At 43.4% G+C, this 18,875-nt stretch overlaps 1 protein-coding gene across 1 annotated transcript in view; it reads right to left on the reverse strand.

Annotated features, from left to right (window-relative positions):
- Positions 1-18,875, reverse strand: part of LOC311030238 (E3 ubiquitin/ISG15 ligase TRIM25-like) — a 55,600-nt gene that overhangs the window by 13,285 nt on the left and 23,440 nt on the right. The window contains exon 2 of the mRNA XM_084035891.1: positions 13,935-14,103. Within this exon, the coding sequence (XP_083892017.1) occupies positions 13,935-14,103 (169 nt within the window). The remainder of the gene's footprint in view (positions 1-13,934; positions 14,104-18,875) is intronic.

The following is an 18,875-nucleotide window of genomic DNA, read 5'->3' on the forward strand; positions in this document are numbered from 1 at the left end:
TTTAAACACATCAATAAACAATGAACTTCACATGAATTATGAATCTGTACATTATATTGTTATCAAAATGCAAATACACCCATTACTTTAGCAAGGGCTACATTTTATTACAGCCTTTATGTCACCTGTCGAAATGAATGCTGATATTTCACATTAGCGGAGTAGTTAAATATTACTGTGATTTACTGTGGAGGTAAAAAGAAATAACATTACTGAAGTTATTGGCCATGGATTAGGGCCATGGAACCGAAACAAAAAGGTATTACTAAGATTAGAAAAATAGTTTGCTGACCCTTTGGACTTTTTGAAGCGGTAGTGCTTTCTGTTACCATCTGCAGATATGGCAAGCATGTCTGGTGTGCATGCAGGGCACTTGAAGGGCTCAACCAGGCACAGATGCTGTTTCTTCCAGTGGCAGAAGGCAAATTCGCGATATACCCTGTGAAAGGTATCACCGCAAATACTGCCCGTCTGAAAACAAGGATGGTATTATTTTGGTTAATTCCAAACTTTGCAATTTGGAATTCAAAATTTCAAATAACAAGAGTTCTCACCCGTCCTGTGCGATGGGCCCGATGTTCAAGCACTCTGATAAATGCTTTCTGGGATGTAGCTGGGCTGGCCAACTTCATTTGCTGAAATGATGTAAAAACATCAAATTTAAACAGCATTTGGCAGCTTGCTGTTGCTGGCCAGTATCTGCAACTGATGAAGTCACTGATTCCTGGCGTCCACTTGCAGGAGCAATGTGGGCAACTGACAGCAGGCAACCAGAGGTTGTATGGACCTGAAAAAAAATACATACAGTGGGTACGGAAAGTATTCAGACCCCTTTAAATGTTTCACTCTTTGTTTCATTGCAGCCATTTGCTTAAATCAAAAAAGTTAGTTTTATTTCTCATTAATGTACACTCAGCACCCCATCTTGACAGAAAAAAAACAGAAATGTAGACATTTTTGCAAATTTATTAAAAAAGAAAAACTGAAATATCACATGGTCATAAGTATTCAGACCCTTTGCTCGGTATTGAGTAGAAGCCCCCTTTTGAGCTAGTACAGCCATGAGTCTTCTTGGGAATGATGCAACAAGTTTTTCACACCTGGATTTCGGGATCCTCTGCCATTCTTCCTTGCAGATCCTCTCCAGTTCTGTCAGGTTGGATGGTGGACAGCCATTTTCAGGTCTCTCCAGAGATGCTCAATTGGGTTTAGGTCAGGGCTCTGGCTGGGCCAGTCAAGAATGGTCACAGAGTTGTTCTGAAGCCACTCCTTTGTTATTTTAGCTGTGTGCTTAGGGTCATTGTCTTGTTGGAAGGTGAACCTTCGGCCAGGTCTGAGGCCCTGAGCACTCTGGAAGTGGTTTTCTTCCAGGATCTCTCTGTACTTGGCCGCATTCATCTTTCCTTCAATTGCAACCAGTCGTCCTGTCCCTGCAGCTGAAAAACACCCCCATAGCATGATGCTGCCACCACCACGTTTCACTGTTGGGATTGTATTGGGCAGGTGATGAGCAGTGCCTGGTTTTCTCCACACATACCGCTTAGAATTAACGCCAAAAAGTTCAATCTTAGTCTCATCAGACCAGAGAATCTTATTTCTCATAGTCTGGGAGTCCTTCATGTGTTTTTTGGCAAACTCTATGCAGGCTTTCATATGTCTTGCACTGAGGAGAGGCTTCCGTTGGGCCACTCTGCCATAAAGCCCCGACTGGTGGAGGGCTGCAGTGATAGTTGACTTTGTGGAACTTTCTCCCATCTCCCTACTGCATCTCTGGAGCTCAGCCACAGTGATCTTTGGGTTCTTCTTTACCTCTCTCACCAAGGCTCTTCTCCCACGATTGCTCAGTTTGGCTGGACGGCCAGGTCTAGGAAGAGTTGTGGTCGTCCCAAACTTCTTCCATTTAATTAGAGATGGGACGTTTGACACCGAGACTCCGAAGCCTGCTTCACTCTATTGAAGCAGGCTGGTTCGAAACGCTGTGTCGAGGCTTGTATCAAATCTCCGCGATCACGTGACCAATGACGTTTGACGCTTCATACGTCACAACGAACCACCGGAAATGAGGTGACTGATTCGAAGTTTTGGCGCGCCTTCATTCGTTATAACGAGACGCGAGATGCCCAGTGCTCCCCCCTGCTTCATAGCGTTCTGAGAGACCTTTGACAGCGACGACCCTACTTGAGTGATGGAGAATCCGAGTGGAAGAAAGCGATCCCGTGGATGGGAACACTTCGACCTTGTGTCACCCACCAAGGTAGGTGTTTTATAATATAATATAGCCTAATATAATATACTTTAATATGGTATTGCAAAATATCTTCCCGCGACACTTGCAAGGATGTAATGGTTACAGAAAATGAATGAATGTTATGATATAGCTTGTAATATTTTCAACTTCATATTATCTTGATTGTTTCAATATTGCATTTAAATATATTTATTAATGTATTTTTTAAAATTTAGGTTCAGTGCCTCATATGCTCACGAGAGCTGGTGTATGGAAACAACACCTCCTCTATGTTGCGGCATCTTCGTGCCAAGCATGATCATGCAGCAACTTCTCAGCCGAGCACCTCAGCTGAAGCTCACCCTGCTGACCCTTCTGGTATTGTATTGTAACTGTATTGTAACTACTCAATACAACCTATTCTTCAGTTGAATCCAAATAAGATTTAAAAGTTGCACACATGTAACCTACATTTTTTCTTTCATCAGTGTCCAGGAAGCAACAGCTGGATGAGGCCTTGCTGAACCTTGTAGTTATGGACACACAGTCATTGTCTGTGGTGGAGAATGAAGGCTTTAGGGCCTTTGTCCACCTCCTGGATCCGACATACACGATCCCAGGAAGGAAGGCTCTGAAACAGATGTTGGAGGACAAATATAAGATCACCAAAGACCAGGCCGTAGCAGAAGTTTCGAAGGCATCCACTATCTGTTTAACAGCAGATATGTGGACCTCCATTAACATGGATGCCTACTTGGCAGTGACTGGGCACTTCATCACAGAAGAGGTCCAGCTCAAAACTGTTCTGCTTGGTGTCAAGCAATTCCCCAGGTCCCACACTGCAGCAAATATTGCAGAGGCCAAAGCCACTCTTATGGCAGAATGGGGAATAAGAACCAGAGTGAGGTGTCTGGTCACAGACGCGGCACCAAATATGATTGCTTGTGCCAATGTACTTAATGATGCGTCACATTAACTGCTTTGCCCACATGTTAAATCTGGTGGTGAAGAAGTCATTGTCACAGACATCTGACCTGGATGACATACGCACCAGGGCACGTAAAATCGTGGGGCATTTCAAGTCGAGCACTACAGCTAATGAAAAGCTCTGTGAAATACAGCGACAGATGGGCCGACCAGAGCACAAACTTGTGCAAGAGGTGGACACCCGCTGGAACAGCACATTCTCAATGCTCCGGCGGCTGTACGAGCAGAGGGAGCCCCTGGGTGCAGCCCTCAGCAGTCTTAACACCCCCCTCCTGCCATTTTCTGCTGAGGAATATGAAACAATCAATCAGTGCATCTCAGTCCTCTCTCCCTTCCACCAGGCCACTGAAGAGATGTCCACAGAGAGGAGGGTGTCTGGATCAAAGGTGATCCCCATTGTAAAGATGCTGAAGCACCAAGCTTCAAGACAGTGTGCTTCAGTAACACACCACATAGCCAGTAACTTGGCTCACAACATGAACACCAACCTTGCTTGAAAAGGTAACTTCATTAACACTTGCAACATTATTGGATCCCCGATTCAAAGAGGTGGGCTTCTGCAGCACAACAAGCTGTCAGGCAGCGGTGGAAAGGCTCACCAGAGAATGTGCCAATGTAATGCCTGCACCGGCTCTGCCACTGGCACCTGCAGAGGGTCCATCCCCTGTCCAGAGCAACAGCCTCTGGGACCTACTGGACAGCCACGTGGATGCACAACGTCCATCAAATTGTACCGCCAGTGCAATTGCAGAGGTCCAGAGGTAAACAAAATGTACTTTTACTTTTTCTATTTTGTTTTGTATTCATCTCTTGCTGAAATGATAATGATAATCCAGATATCTGAAGGACAAACTGCTGCCCAGGACAGAGGACCCATTAAAGAATTGGCTCCTCCAAAAGGCTGCCTACCCACACCTTTTTATAGTAGCAATGCAGTATCTTTGCACACCAGCATCCTCTGTCCCCTGTGAGAGGATCTTTTCGAAGGCTGGCGAGATCGTCAGCCAGAGAAGAAGCCGTTGGAAGCCAAGCACCATTGAGCAGATTTTGTTTTTAAATAAAAACTTGTAATAAAGTGTTGCACAAGCATAAACATCAACACAACAACACATCCCCCAAGCACATTTCCCTTATGCACGTAATCACTTCATTTTGACACTGTAGCACAAGCACAATCCCACATATTCACAAAAGTACCTCTACAATGTTGCATTTGAATCTTTTCATATTATGTGTTACATCACAATCATGTTCTTAATGATAATCAGTTTATGATCCAAATCCTGGGATGTCCCACCACAAGTGGTTTCCACTGAATTGCATCAAAACTTCTCACAAACTCAGTCACACCTCCAAAACACATGTTTCAAGTAATTACAGGTAGTAACAGGACAACACATTTAACATTTTATTAGTCAATTGACATTATATAGTAACACTTTGTTGTGTATGTGTGAACAATGATTCTTAGAATGAAGACACAACTGCTTAATAATGACTTTATTGCTTTTGTGTTGGAACTGGAAGCAATGATGTGTGAATCATTTGGAGGTTCATTGCTGCTATAACTGCAGCTGACCACTAGATGTCACTGGTAGGGTCTTTCTGTGAAGCTTTGAAGCTTCGAATCTTTTTTCGGTACAATCAGGAAGAAGCCTCAAAAGCTTCACGAGGCTTCATTTGCCCATCTCTCCATTTAATGATTATGGAGGCCACTGTGCTCTTAGGAACCTTGAGTGCTGCAGAAATTCTTTTGGAACCTTGGCCAGATCTGTGCCTTGCCACAATTCTGTCTCTGAGCTCCTTGGGCAGTTCCTTTGACCTCATGATTCTCATTTGCCCTGACATGCACTGTGAGCTGTAAGGTCTTATATAGACAGGTGTGTGCCTTTCCTAATCAAGTCCAATCAGTTCAATTAAACACAGCTGGACTCCAATGAAGGAGCAGAACCATCTCAAGGAGGATCAGAAGAAATGGACAGCATGAGAGTTAAATATGAATGTCACAGCAAAGGGTCTGAATACTTATGACCATGTGATATTTCAGTTTTTCTTTTTTAATAAATTTGCAAAAATTTCTACATTTCTGTTTTTTTCTGTCAAGATGGGGTGCTGAGTATACATTAATGCGAAATAAAATTAAAAAAAAAAATTAATAAATTTTTTTTTTGATTTAAGCAAATGGCTGCAATGAAACAAAGAGTGAAACATTTAAAGGGGTCTGAATACTTTCCGTACCCACTGTATACCATTTCACATTATAGGTACAAAACAGGACCAAGTGATAATATTGAGCCATTATTGGCTTGTGATGGGATACAAACAGTAGAAGGAAGTGACAAGGTACCATTGATAGTCACCAAGACAGTCTGCTTTCCTGGCATGACGGTGTAATCTTGGTCTCGGCCACAGGAGCACATTTGTGTTGGTGGAGGAATGGGCAGCAGACATACTGGAGTAATGAAAATTTCACAAATTAATACCTATAGTCAAAATATAAAACACTAACAGTTCAAGTTTATGTAGTGCATTTTATCGAAACCTAAAGACAAAAAACAGAAAGCAAAATCTTTTGAACACACCTTGTTCAACCAGTTCATAATGGCCTCTTTCATCCATTTTCACTGATGATGTGGGAGGAATATGTTTGTAAAAACTCTCTATCATGATTTCTCTGTCATGAAAGATGAGTTTTTTATGAACCATTGAGTCACATTCTGCACAGAGAAACTGAACTCCTGAGGGAACACAGTCCAAGCACCGGACCACAGCATTGGCTGTTTTGCACTGCTGACAGCAATGCTGGGGAACACCTTCTGCAGCCAGCAAGCAACTCAGGAGCTCTGGCACTGCAGCCTTGAATTTTTCCCCAGTGGTCAGCTGCCTCTTGGTCCACTCTGACATGCTGGTTGTTTCCTCCACTTCTGCTGATGCTGGGACGGTGACTGAACTCAACAAGTCTCTTAATGTTTGGAGATGTTGATCTAAATTGATAAAGTATAAAAAAAAAAACATGCCAAAGAGAGTCATAAGTTTTTTTTTTAACACAACAAAAAAGGTCTATATGGCTTTGCCACAGCCAATGCATCATATAGCCTACATGGCTGCTGCAGTACATTCAATATTCAGATGCCTATTCGGATATTTTCAAATTCAAAGATTAAGGTTGACTTTATTTGAGTTGTCAGATTTAAATATGCATACCAAGATTTGGGAATTCTTGCGGAATTTCATCCATCTGCGAGGCCTCACCTTCTTGCACCTCCATAGTACCAGTGGGTTTAGCTGCAAGCAATAATGTAAGAAACATTATTGCTGACCAACAGCTTCAACTTATAATAATAAATGTAATATTTTTCTGACCAGATCGGTTCTTCCGCATTGATTTTGGTACAATGGACCCATCCTGGTCCCTTGTCCTCCAGGAAACATTGGAGCCTCCAGTCCCCTTCTGTTTCCTTTTCTTTGATGGCTAAAAGTTAAAAAAAAAAAAAAAAAAAAGATATTTGCCTTTACTGAGAAAATTAAGTGCAATAATAGAGAAAAATATATGAAAAATATTACTGTTTTTGCTGCCAATTCATCTGCCAACACTTTCCCCGCCTCCAGCCACTGTCTGAAGGACTCAGATGCCATTTCCAGAGATAAGAAACTGGTTCTTAAAAGAACCGTTGTGTTATGGTTCTTAAAAGAACCGTTGGTTTATTTATATACTATGTATATTAATGTTCAGAAGACCTGAAAAAAAAACAACATGAACCAAACGGATGAACTCAGATTAGTCGTGCAACCATGTATTCTATTTGTTGCCACAGAAATTAACATATAGTTAAATTTAATATAAAGTGAATTATCATAATTTTTTAATATTATTGTCGACGTGTGTGTGTGTGTGTGTGTGTGTGTGTGGGGGGGGGGCAGTACACATTACAGTAGTATTCTGTGCAAAACGTCAGATAATTTCAACACATGCCAATTGGTCCCGTGAAAAAAAATTAAACCCGGACATTTTCATGAATTTATAAAAAACAAACAAAAAAAAACGGACGGATCGGACTTAAAAAGAGGACAAGTCCGGGAAAAAGAGGACGTCTGGCCACTCTATTGGTCAAATCATGTCTTTAATATGATTCAGACCTGATCTAAAACCGTCAAACTAAACTCAGCTACATATGAATCGCAAGTACTCGATTATATTAATATAAAACATCGGCAAATAAAATTAAATATACAAACCTGTCGCACTCAAACTCTTCCGGCTCTTAGTACGTTGTTTTTGATTGGAGAAGAAGGTCAAAGTTCATCAGTGACGTCTCATCTGAGACACCGGAGTGTCGATATTTACTTGACCGCTAGAGGGCGCGCTATTTTGAAACGTAACATATGGTCGTAATTCGGTGCTTGACACACGACCTATGTGGTCGTTTTCTCGAGGAGGACAGTCTCTGCCTTTGCCAATGCAGCCCCAAGGCTATGGAACAGCCTACCCATTTCAATGAGGTGCTCCTCCTCTGCAGCTGCCTTTTAAGGCAAATCTAAAAACCTTTTTGTTTTCCCAGGCCTTTAAATGTCCCTGATGGTCTCAAGTGTGTGTCATTTTTCATTCTGGCTGTCCCAGCCATGGCTATTCTGTATTTTGTACCTTGTTTGTAATTTTGTGTTCACTGAACTGTACAGCACTTTGGTCAACTTTGGTTGTTTTTAAATGTGCTTTATAAATAAATTGATTTGATTTGATTTGATTTAAAACTGGTGATGTTAAAAAAATACACAGTAGTGGTCAGACACAGCCAGGTCGACAACAGAGGACACACCGATGGACAGGCCATGGGTTATGACCAGGTCCAGGGTGTGTCCTCTGTTGTGAGTTGGCTGAGCGACGTGCTGCTTAAAATCAAGACACCTTAAAAGATTTTAAAACTCTCTGGATATCGGGGCCGAGGTAACATCAACGTGTAGATTAAAATCACCAGTTATTAAAATCCTGCTATGAGAGGTGTGGATAATTGATAAAAGTTCAGAAAATTCACTGATAAAGAGCTAGAGTGATGGGGTGGTCTGTATATAGTAAGGCAAAGAATTGGAGGACTGCTAAAAGTAAAGGCATGGTGCTCAAATGATGAGTAACTGTTAAAAAACACTCCATTTGAGGTCAATGAGTTATCTATAATCGATGCCGTGCCTCCTCCTCTTCTACCCTCTCTAGTAGAAAATAACAAATTAAAATTTGGTGGGGAAGCCTCGGTGAGAACAGCAGGTGCGTCAGTGCCAAGCCATGTCTCAGTTAAAAGAAGACAGTCTAACTTGTTATCTAAAATCACATCATTCATTAAAAAAGTTCTATTTAAAAGAGAGCGAACATTAAAAAGTGCCAAGTTTATGGTGACAGGTGGTTTGTTGACTGGAGTGGTGGATTGTTCTGTGAGTGGTCTGAGATGATGAAAGTTCACAGAGTGGGTGTGGTAGTGTCTGATGTGGTGGTGGTGTGTAATGATTACGGGAATGGGTGAAGTGTTGGTGTGAATATGAGGTCCAAGTCCGGTGTTGTATGTATGGTGATCAGAGGTGGAACTGAAATCATAGGAGCATGGACCTGGGGGACATGTTACAGGTTCCCCCTGTAATTACACAGAACTCTCTTGAAAGAATGTGGTTCAGTTGTTGCACACTTACAAACCTCTGCTTGTTCTCAAAGCACTATCCAAACCATAGTTGGTTCCATGGAGGAAGTTATTAGTGATGTTCAAGGTCGAGCACAAGAAGCAGTTCTCCAAACATTTCCCTCTGAAACTAAGGAGTCAGAAATGTATAAGAAAGTAGAGCACTGTTTAAATCCATTAGACAAGCCCTTTTCCAAATTTAACATGGATGAAGAGCCAAAAATATTATGATGAAAAATGGGAAATAGTTGATTGTAAAGAATTTGTCCTTGGTGTGAGAGTGGATACACGTAGACATAGAACTCATATAGTCAGGTTCCTGTAACAGACAAGTTCATGTATGTACCCATTTTAGGTACACTACATCCATTTTCAGAAACAGTGAGACAAGAGAGTGCTTCTTACAAGAGAAACACTGTAAAAAGGGGACATACAAAGACATTAATGATGGGGTTTATTTCCAAAACCATCCTCTTTCTTCACAACAGAGACATGCTCTACAAATGTTACTTTATTAGGAGGATTTAGAAATGGCTAATGCATTGGGTTCTAAGAAGGGGATCCACAAACTTGGTTGTGTTTATTTTCCTTTAAAAAACCTCCCAGCCAAGGTGAACTCTGTGCTAATGAACAGACATCTTGCAGCTCTTTTCTACACCCAGGATTTAAAGACGTACGGTTTTGAAGAAATATTAAAGCCTCTTAATGACGATTTGAACATTTTAGAAACTGAAGGAATCAACTCCCATTTATTGATGAACCAGTGTTTGGCTCTGTAATTCAAGTCACGGCAGATAATCTTGCTTTGAATAGTTTGCTCGGCTTTGTTGAATCTTTCAGTGCAACATACTTTTGTAGCTTCTGTCTGACAAATGAGGAAGAAATTCCGTGTGTTTGTTCTGAGGATGATCCAGGACTTAGTCTGCGCTCCAGAGAGCTTCATATTGAACGTTGTAATGCACTAAGTGAAGATCCTGCTCTACCTTTTGTTTATGGGGTTAAACCCTTGTGTGCTTGGTTCATGACAGGATTTTCAGTGCACTGGTCATTTTGCAGTTGATATAATGCAGGATTTGTTGGAGGGTGTCGTACAGTATGAGTTTAAGCTGTTTTGTTCAGTAGCTGCTTAAAAATGTTACATCTCTATGAACACGTTGTCAGATCGGATACAGAGTTTTAATTATGAATATATGGAACGTAAAACAAACCGAGTCACTTCAAGATTGAGGACAACAGCAATCTGGCCAGAATATGAGTTTAAATAAATGAACCAGTTATTATGAACTTAAATGTGATCATAAATCTTAGTTTCCCTTCACTTCATAGTGGAAGCGGTAGAGAGTCAGAGTCAGTGCGTCGTTATCCAGTCCATTCCACTTGTTCATATAGAACACGCCCACATCACTGAAGCCCAGTCCACGTTTTCCCTGCAACCTAGGTTGCACTCGGTACCTGGGTACCTGCAGTGTGTGTACCGGGAGCGGAGCACACAGAACCGACTAGAGCAGCATTAGGAGAAGAACGTGACGTGATGGATATACGGAATTTTTTCAAGAGAGTAAGTATTCATCACTGCTGATAGTAACAATAAGTTAGCTGCAGCCCCCCAGCTAACAGCAGAAAGTCCCACGTCATTGCCAAATGCTCCCTGTTTGACAAAAAAAACCTGGCTTGCACACTCTGTAGCTGAGAGCCCCCTGTACAGGAGGCAGCATGAGATGCATGCTGTATATCTCTGTGCACGTCTTACCTTTGTTGTTTTGCAGTCAAAAGTTACATTTCAGCTCAAAAAGAACTCTGCTACAGTAGCTAGCTAGTTAGTCCGACATGCAATGTGAAGGTCCTGGTTGTTTGTAGAGTTAGGTGTGCACTCTTCATATTATCTTTGGGGTGACTTCCTTCTGGAGCATCAGATGCACACCGTGAACCAGCTCATTGACATATGATTATGTGGATAATAATAATAATGACAATAATAATGATGATGATAATACGGTAATAATAATAATAATAATAATAATACACTAATAATAATCAAACCTGTAAGAGTCAGGGCAGAGGAGCAGAGAGAGTGAGAGGGGAGAAACCTCGACTGGAAAGGTGAGTCATTTGTGATGCAGGCAGTCTTGGAATTTTATGGGGTGACTTCCTTTTATGGGGTGACTTCCTTTTATGGGGTGACTTCCTTCTGGATTATCAGCTGTGTTTCTCACTTTACGCATGGATGCACACAGTGAAACAAGAGCTGAGCACATTCACGTATGATTGTCATCAGTGGAAAATAATAATAATAATAATAATAATAATAATAATAATAATAATAATAATAATGATAATAATAATAATAAAAATAATACATTAATAATAATCACTCCACCACCCCAAACGTTCGCTCACATTCTGTGCATCTTCTGGGGGCTAAGCCCCCCCTGTCCTTAAAACCTGACGCCCCTGAGATCAACTCCTTGTCACGCCGGTGAGGTAATGTCTCGTCTTGGGTTTTTGTCTTGTCATTTCCTGTTTTATTTTGAAAATAACTCCCCTCTCGTTTCAGGTCACTTGCCCTTCCTCATGTGTTCCCTGGTCTGATGTCATCCCTGATCCCTGATTGTTGTCACCTGTTGCTCGTTATCCCTCTGTGGATTTAAGTCTGCGTCTCCCCTTGTCTTGTGCCAGTTCGTCCTGTCTCTCGTCACGTCATGATCCACGTCACGTTCCTCGTCTCGTTCCACGTCACCTCATGTTAAGTTAAGTTGGTATTTTTGTAGTTTTGCTTGTAGCCTCGTTTTTTTTCCTCCCGGTGGAGTGATTTTGTGTTTATACTTTTTATGTTAAGAATAAAAGCCTTTTTACTGCTACTGCCCTGCATCTGAGTCCTCCCTCCATGCCCTAGCCTGACACTCCTACAGTGTTCATTTGGGTACGCTGGTTTTACTGTTCGCTTTGGCTTCACCAATAATCCATATAAATGTGTTAAATCTTATGAATCGTGATTCTTAATTATGATTAATGTGTTGAGACTTTTAAGACTCCCCTGCCAGCATGTAGTCTATTGAAAAATGTTCAAAATAACTGAGCAATGTTTGATTACATTTTTGTATTCAGCATAAAATATTATGCAGGACTACTTTTATAGAATAAATATGTTTAATAAGTAATTCTGTGGTTTATTTTTTCACCTTTCAGAAGAATCCAGATAGTCTCACTCGTATTATTGATGTTTATTTCATGGATATAGAATTTTGGTTAAAAGTTACAGAATCGAATAAACATTTCTACTGAATCGTTAATGGAATCGCTGTGAAGCCAAAGATTCTCCCCCCTAATGGAACCCATCCATGAAGCTCTCTACTGTTCTTGAGCTAATCTGAAGGCCACATGAAGTTTGGAGGTCTGTAGTGATTGACTCTGCAGAAAGTTGGTGACCTCTGTGACCTCTGTGCCTCAGCATCGCTGACCCCGCGCCGTCATTTTACGTGGCATCATCAAGTGATGATCCTTGAACCTTTTGTGCTGCTACATTGTCTTGCTACCGTTCTAGACTTGAAGAAGGTCTCTGAGGGGAAGCTGCCTTTAGAAGAAGGACTTTTGCTCAGATCTGAGTGTGCGGATGCTTTTTTTCTGCTACTTCCATTTATTATTATTATTATTATTATTATTATTATGATAACCAACATGACGGCCTCATTCTGAACGTTCCTCTGCATGAAAACCAACAGAACCAGAACCAGAAGAAGAATATGTGTGTTCTTGTCAGGATTGAACTCAGCTTCTTCTCCAGCAGCTTTGTATGACACCCTGGAATGAAGACGAGGAGGAAGCACTTTGTTCACGCTGCTTTATTCATCATGGAAAGCTTCAGTGTGTCCACAGATCTCATCAGTGAAGTCTGTTAAAGGATCAATGATTTCATCACACAATCACTTTCTACGTGGGATTCTAGATTTCTTTACTAACGTAGAGAAAGAAAACAAAGCAGCTGGGATTAAGGAGGTCTGCTGGTTTCCACCAAAGAGCCACGCAGAGGAGGAGAACATAGAAGTACATCGCTAAGCAGAGGAGGAGGGGGAGAGGAGGAGAGGAGGAGAGGAGGAGAGGAGGAGAACATAGAAGTACATCGCTAAGCAGAGGAGGAGGGGGAGAGGAGGAGAGGAGGGGGAGAGGAGGAGAGGAGGAGAAGAACATAGAAATACATCGCTAAGCAGAGGAGGAGAACATAGAAGTACATCACTAAGCAGAGGAGGAGGGGGAGAGGAGGAGAGGAGGAGAGGAGGAGAACATAGAAGTACATCACTAAGCAGAGGAGGAGGAGGAGAGGAGGGGGAGAGGAGGAGGAAGAGGAGGAGAACATAGAAGTACATCGCTAAGCAGAGGAGGAGAACATAGAAGTACATCGCTAAGCAGAGGAGGAGGGGGAGAGGAGTAGAGGAGGAGAACATAGAAGTACATCGCTAAGCAGAGGAGGAGGGGGAGAGGAGGGGAGGAGGTGAGAGGGGAGAGGAAGAGAGGAGGGGGAGAGGAGGAGAGGAGGTGAGAGGGGGAGAGGAGGGGTGGAGGTGAGAGGGGGAGGAGAGGAGGGCTGGAGGTGAGAGGAGGAGAGGAGGAGGGGGAGAGGAGGGGTGGAGGTGAGCGGGGGAGAGGAGGAGGGGGGGAGAGGAGGAGAACATAGAAGTACATCACTAAGCAGAGGAGGAGGAGGAGAGGAGGAGAGGAGGAGGACATAGAAGTACATCGCTAAGCAGAGGAGGAGGGGGAGGAGAGGAGGAGAGGAGGAGAACATAGAAGTACATCGCTAAGCAGAGGAGGAGGGGGAGAGCAGGAGGGGGAGAGGAGGAGAGGAGGAGAGGAGGAGGAAGGTGAAGTCATTCAGTTCTTAAATGACTTCTGTCTAGTTGAGTTTACAGATCTCACCACTACATCCACCATAAACATAAAGTCCAGCATAGAGGGTCTCAGTGAACGTGGTCTGGACTCTGTGGAGGAGAGTCATGGTCTCAGAGACGCTGTAGAAGGACAGAATACCTGCTCTGTGATCCAGGAACACTCCTACTCTGGAGGACCTGAGACGGGAGTTTTAACACCGTTGTACCAGAAGTTATAACTGTTATTGTAACAATCTAAAGACCAGGATTTATCATTTAATCCAAACCTACATGGATTCCCTCCTTCTGCTCTGCTGATACTCTTGTATGCGACTGCTACACCAACTTCACGTCCTCTCCACTCCACCTCCCAGTAACAACGTCCAGTCACACTTTCTCTACTCAGGACCTGATAATAATCAGTGAATCTGTCTGGGTGACTAGAATAAGGCTGGTTTTGACTCCTTGTTGCTTTTCGGTTCCACTCAGATAATAACAGATATCTGAATGCTGTGTTTGGATCCAGTGTGATTTCACATGAATATTTCAAGAATCCAGCTCTGGTCTTGGGTTCTGGTGGTGGCAGTAAAACATCCACTTCAGTCCCTGCCAGTGAGACGTTTGTCCATCTGTGTGTCAGAACTTCCTGTAGTCCATCTCTGACTCCTGACAGCGCCGCCGTCACGTCCTCAAAGTAGCGGCGAGGAGGACGGGCGTTGATGCTGGATGAGTGTGTGGACTCACTGAGTGGTGACAGTGACGGGTAGTCGTGTAGAAACTGGTTGTGATCCTCTGTGTGTGAGAGCTTCTCCAGCTCAGCGTCTCTCCTCTTCAGCTCACTGATCTCCTGCTGCAGCTTCTCCTGAAGCTCTCCGACTCGACTCACTTCCCTTTCCTGCTGGGATCTGACCTGCTGCTTCACGTCAGAGCGTCTTCTCTCCATGAGACGGATCAGCTCCGTGAACATCTCCTCACTGTCCTCCACTGCTTTATCAGCAGAGTGGTTGATGGCCTCCACCTCCTGGTGGAGCAGCTTCACATCTTTGTCTCTGTCCTGGATTCTCTGCTGGATGTTTAGTCGACTCCCCTCCAGCTCTCTCTGCCTCTCGGTCCTTTCTGCTGCAGCTGAGACTGTGTCGTGGCCTTTATGTTCCTCCACAGAGCAGAGATAACAGATAGACTGCTGATCAGTACGGCAGAACATCTTCATCACCTCATCATGACGAGAGCACACGTTCTCCTGGAGCTTGTTGGAGGGCTCCACCAGCCGGTGTTTCTTAAATGCTGCTGATTCATGATGAGGCTGGAGGTGTTTCTCACAGAAAGAGGCCAGACACACCAGACAGGACTTGAGGGCTTTCAGTTTCCTCCCAGTGCAGAAATCACAGGCCACATCTTCAGGTCCAGCATAGCAGAGACCAGCAGGAGCAGCTAGGAGTCCAGTCCTCTTCAGCTCCTCTACCAGATCTGCCAACATGGTGTTTTTCAGCAGGACAGGCCTCGGTATGAAGGTCTGCCTACACTGAGGGCAGCTGTGGATCTCCTTCTCATCCCAGAAGCTTCCAATACACTTCATGCAGTAGTTGTGTCCACAGTGAAGAGCCACCGGATCCTTCAGTAGATCCAGACAGATGGAACAAGACAAGGTCTCCCGGTCCAGCTGAACTCCTTTCTGCGCCATTTCACCTCTCAGCGACGACGACTGTCTGAGTTTCACTTTCCTCACATGGTAGATCTGAAGGGGAGGAACAAGGAAGTGTGTGTGAGTGTGTGAGTGTGTGAGTGTGTGAGTGTGTGTGTGTGTGTGTGTGTGTGTGTGTGTGTGAGTGTGTGCGTGTGTGCGTGAGTGTGTGTGTGTGTGTGTGTGTGTGTGTGTGAGTGTGTGAGTGTGTGCGTGTGTGCGTGAGTGTGTGTGTGTGTGTGTGTGTGTGTGTGTGTGTGTGTGTGTGTGTGTGTGTGTGTGTGTGTGTGTGTGAGCAGAGAGAGGAGGGAGGCGTTCTCAAGCTGGGGTTCATTCCAGGAAGAGGAGCGGCACATTGACTTTGTTTCCTCACTTCTAACAGAGCCTTCAAACTCAACTCAAACTTTATTTATAAAGCGTGTTTAAAACACCCAACAGTTGACAAGTGCTGTTCTGGACAATAAATAAAACAGTAGACATCATGCAATAATATAAGACAGAACACATAAACATACAATAAAAGGATGTCTTGCTCAGTTTGAATCAAAAGCCAGAGAGAAAAGCTGAGTCTTCAATGAGGACATAAAAACCTCCAGGGTCTGGGCAGATCTAATGTCCCGAGGCTGATCCAGAGCCTTGGTGCAGCCCCCACAAAGGCTCGGTCCCCCCTGGATTTGAGTCTGGTCCTGGGGACATCATTAGACCTGCCGACTTCATTAAACATACTGTCCTGCTAGAGCTCTTTGCTCTCAGAATAAAGGCTTACTTGTAGTTCCTAAAGTCTCCAAAAGTAGAACAGGGGCCAGAGCTTTCAGTCATGAAGTTCCTCTTCTGTGGAACCGTCTTCTGGTTCTGGTTCGGGAGGCAGACACTGTTCCCACATTTAAGAGTAGGCTTAAAACCTTTCTCTTTGACACCGCTTATAGTTGGGGCTGGTTCAGGTTTGCATTGGACCAGCTCTTAGTTATGCTGCTATAGGCCTAGACTGCTGGGGGATTATAGTGGCACACTGAGCCTCTCTCTCTCTCTCTCTCTCTCTCTATGTTCCCCCTGAGTCCTTGTGCTTTCTTGCCTAGCACGTCTCCCCAGGCCTGGACTGGGACAAAAATTCGGCCCTGGACTTTTTGGTCCAGACTGGCCCACCACAATCCGCCACAGATACTGTGCCAACTCGGCCCGTTGATGTACTGTACATATAATCACACAAGCCCTTAATAACACTACTATACTGAATAATATCCCTTTATATTCTGGAGCCTTGAATAACATAAATGATGACTACACAGTATGTTGCTCATTTGCTCTTAAGAAGGATACTGGAGAAAGGATTTAAGATTCAAGAGTGTTGTTTATTTAACTCACTCATGGCATTGGCAGGCTGATAGCAAGGTGGTCAAACCACACCACATGGCAACATGTGAGTTTTAAGCTTGTAGATCTGCAAATGTGTGGCATGCTTTGATGAAAATATAAAATAGTGGTTAATAAAAGCAACTATTAATCAGGTTAGTAGGGGTCTGGAAAATGGGTGGGACTACTGGGCCTCTGTAGCCTATCATAGGGCCACTGGGCCAGGTATTCTTTAGACAGACAAGCCACTGGGCCTCTAATGTGTCTGTGGGCTGCAGCTGAGCTCTGTGGGCCGGTGCATGTCTCTCTCCCTGGGCTGCAGCAAAAAAAAACGAGAAAAAAAAAGGCAGCCACTGCCGGCCCATTATTGACCGGCCCACCGGGAAAACTCCCGGTACTCCCTATGGCCAATCCTCCCCTGGGTCTCCATGCTGTGGTCTTGTTTGACTCTTACCGCCAGTATTTTTAATTAAAGTAATTGACTAAAATCGGGGGCTGCACGGTGGTGTAGTGGGTAGCACTCTTGCCTCACAGCAAGAGGGTCCCGGGTTCGATTCCCAGGTCAGCCCTGGCTCCTTCTGTGTGGAGTTTGCATGTTCTCCCCGTGTAAGCGTGGGTTCTCTCCGGGTTCTCCGGCTTCCTCCCACAGTCCAAAGACCTGCAGGATGGGAATCGGCATCTCTACTGCAAGTTATACTAAATAATACTGCTCTACACTCTCTTGACATCAGGCCGTTCTGAAAAAGGGGAAGAATTTTTATGATCTTGTCAACTGAGGAATTAGGTGATTTTACCAGCTGGCAGCAACACGTGGAGACCATTTAGGCAAAAAACTCATTTTTGCCAAAAAGTGACTAAGGCAATTATTTTAACAAGGTGACAATGTGATGTGTGCAAGAAACTGATTTCCACTGTGGTCTCCTGGCTGCAAAAAAGGTAGAGGAAGGAGAAGGAAATGATCTGACGGCTCTATACAGTGCATCACCTCATCTGGATAGATATGTAATAAAATATTTTGAAATAACATATACGAGTTGCTAGCTGTATTCCTTCTTAAACATAAATGAAATGAAATGGTTCTGGACCTGTTACCCCAGCGACCCTATCCAGGATAAGCGGTTGAAGAGGGAGGAAGAAGGTTCTCTGACTGTCAGGATGAAGATTTTAAATGGCCCCTGCTATAAAATACAGACGTTTCAACCTTGATCAGGCCAAACCATACTACATAGACATGATGTTGCTGATGGAGAAAAATGTATGTCAACTTGGTAAAAATGATAATTATGATTGTGAATAGGTCAGTCATCAATATCTTAAACACATTTGGCCAGTAAATACCCCTGAAAAGATGTACTTCTGATTTTATCCAAGTTGGACCTGAAAGGGGTGTGAGAAACTCCATCTCAAAGGGGCTGGCCTGGAGCGAGATGGAAAATTTAACTTTGACGTAGGACAACAATGAAAATATCATTGGAAAGGTCTTGGCCTAGAGAGTAACATATATCAGTATGAGAACTGTGTGAGGTTCCTGCTTCTCAGGAGTGACCTTTGAACCTTGAAAATGAGACACTTATGAATGCTTACAGGACGGGAACGAAATGTGTTACAAACATGGGGTCAACAGTTTTGGAAAGGTCTTGACCTCTACTACCATAACAGAGGGTAATCCAACAGGGGGCGCAACTGTATGGGTCAAAACCCAGAAAAAAACAAGATTTAAACCTCTTAATTATAATAAAAATCAGATCTGACCATAAATATGTGTTTTCCACTACCAAAAACATCTGGAGAGCCTCCAAGCTTCCTTGTAATCTCGTCACATAATAGGGAAAACACTTTAAAACTACATTAAAAATGGCGCACCACACACACACATAGCAACCACGTGACCAGACTGTCTTTCTTCAAGCATTCTTCCGGGTTAGGTTAGGTTTCTAAACGTAGGGTTTAGAAATTATCTATCCGCTTATTTTTTAGCATAAAAAGTCAAACCACGTCACATATGTTTATATTTTGAGAAAGCCTTTGTAAATAAATACATTAACACAAACATTTAATCGCGCTATTTTAGCACTTATTCTTGTCGCTCCGTTTCGCAGACTAACAGG

The sequence above is a fragment of the Eutrigla gurnardus genome (assembly GCF_963514095.1).
Source record: "Eutrigla gurnardus genome assembly, chromosome: 19".
Classification (NCBI taxonomy): Eukaryota; Metazoa; Chordata; class Actinopteri; order Perciformes; family Triglidae; genus Eutrigla; species Eutrigla gurnardus.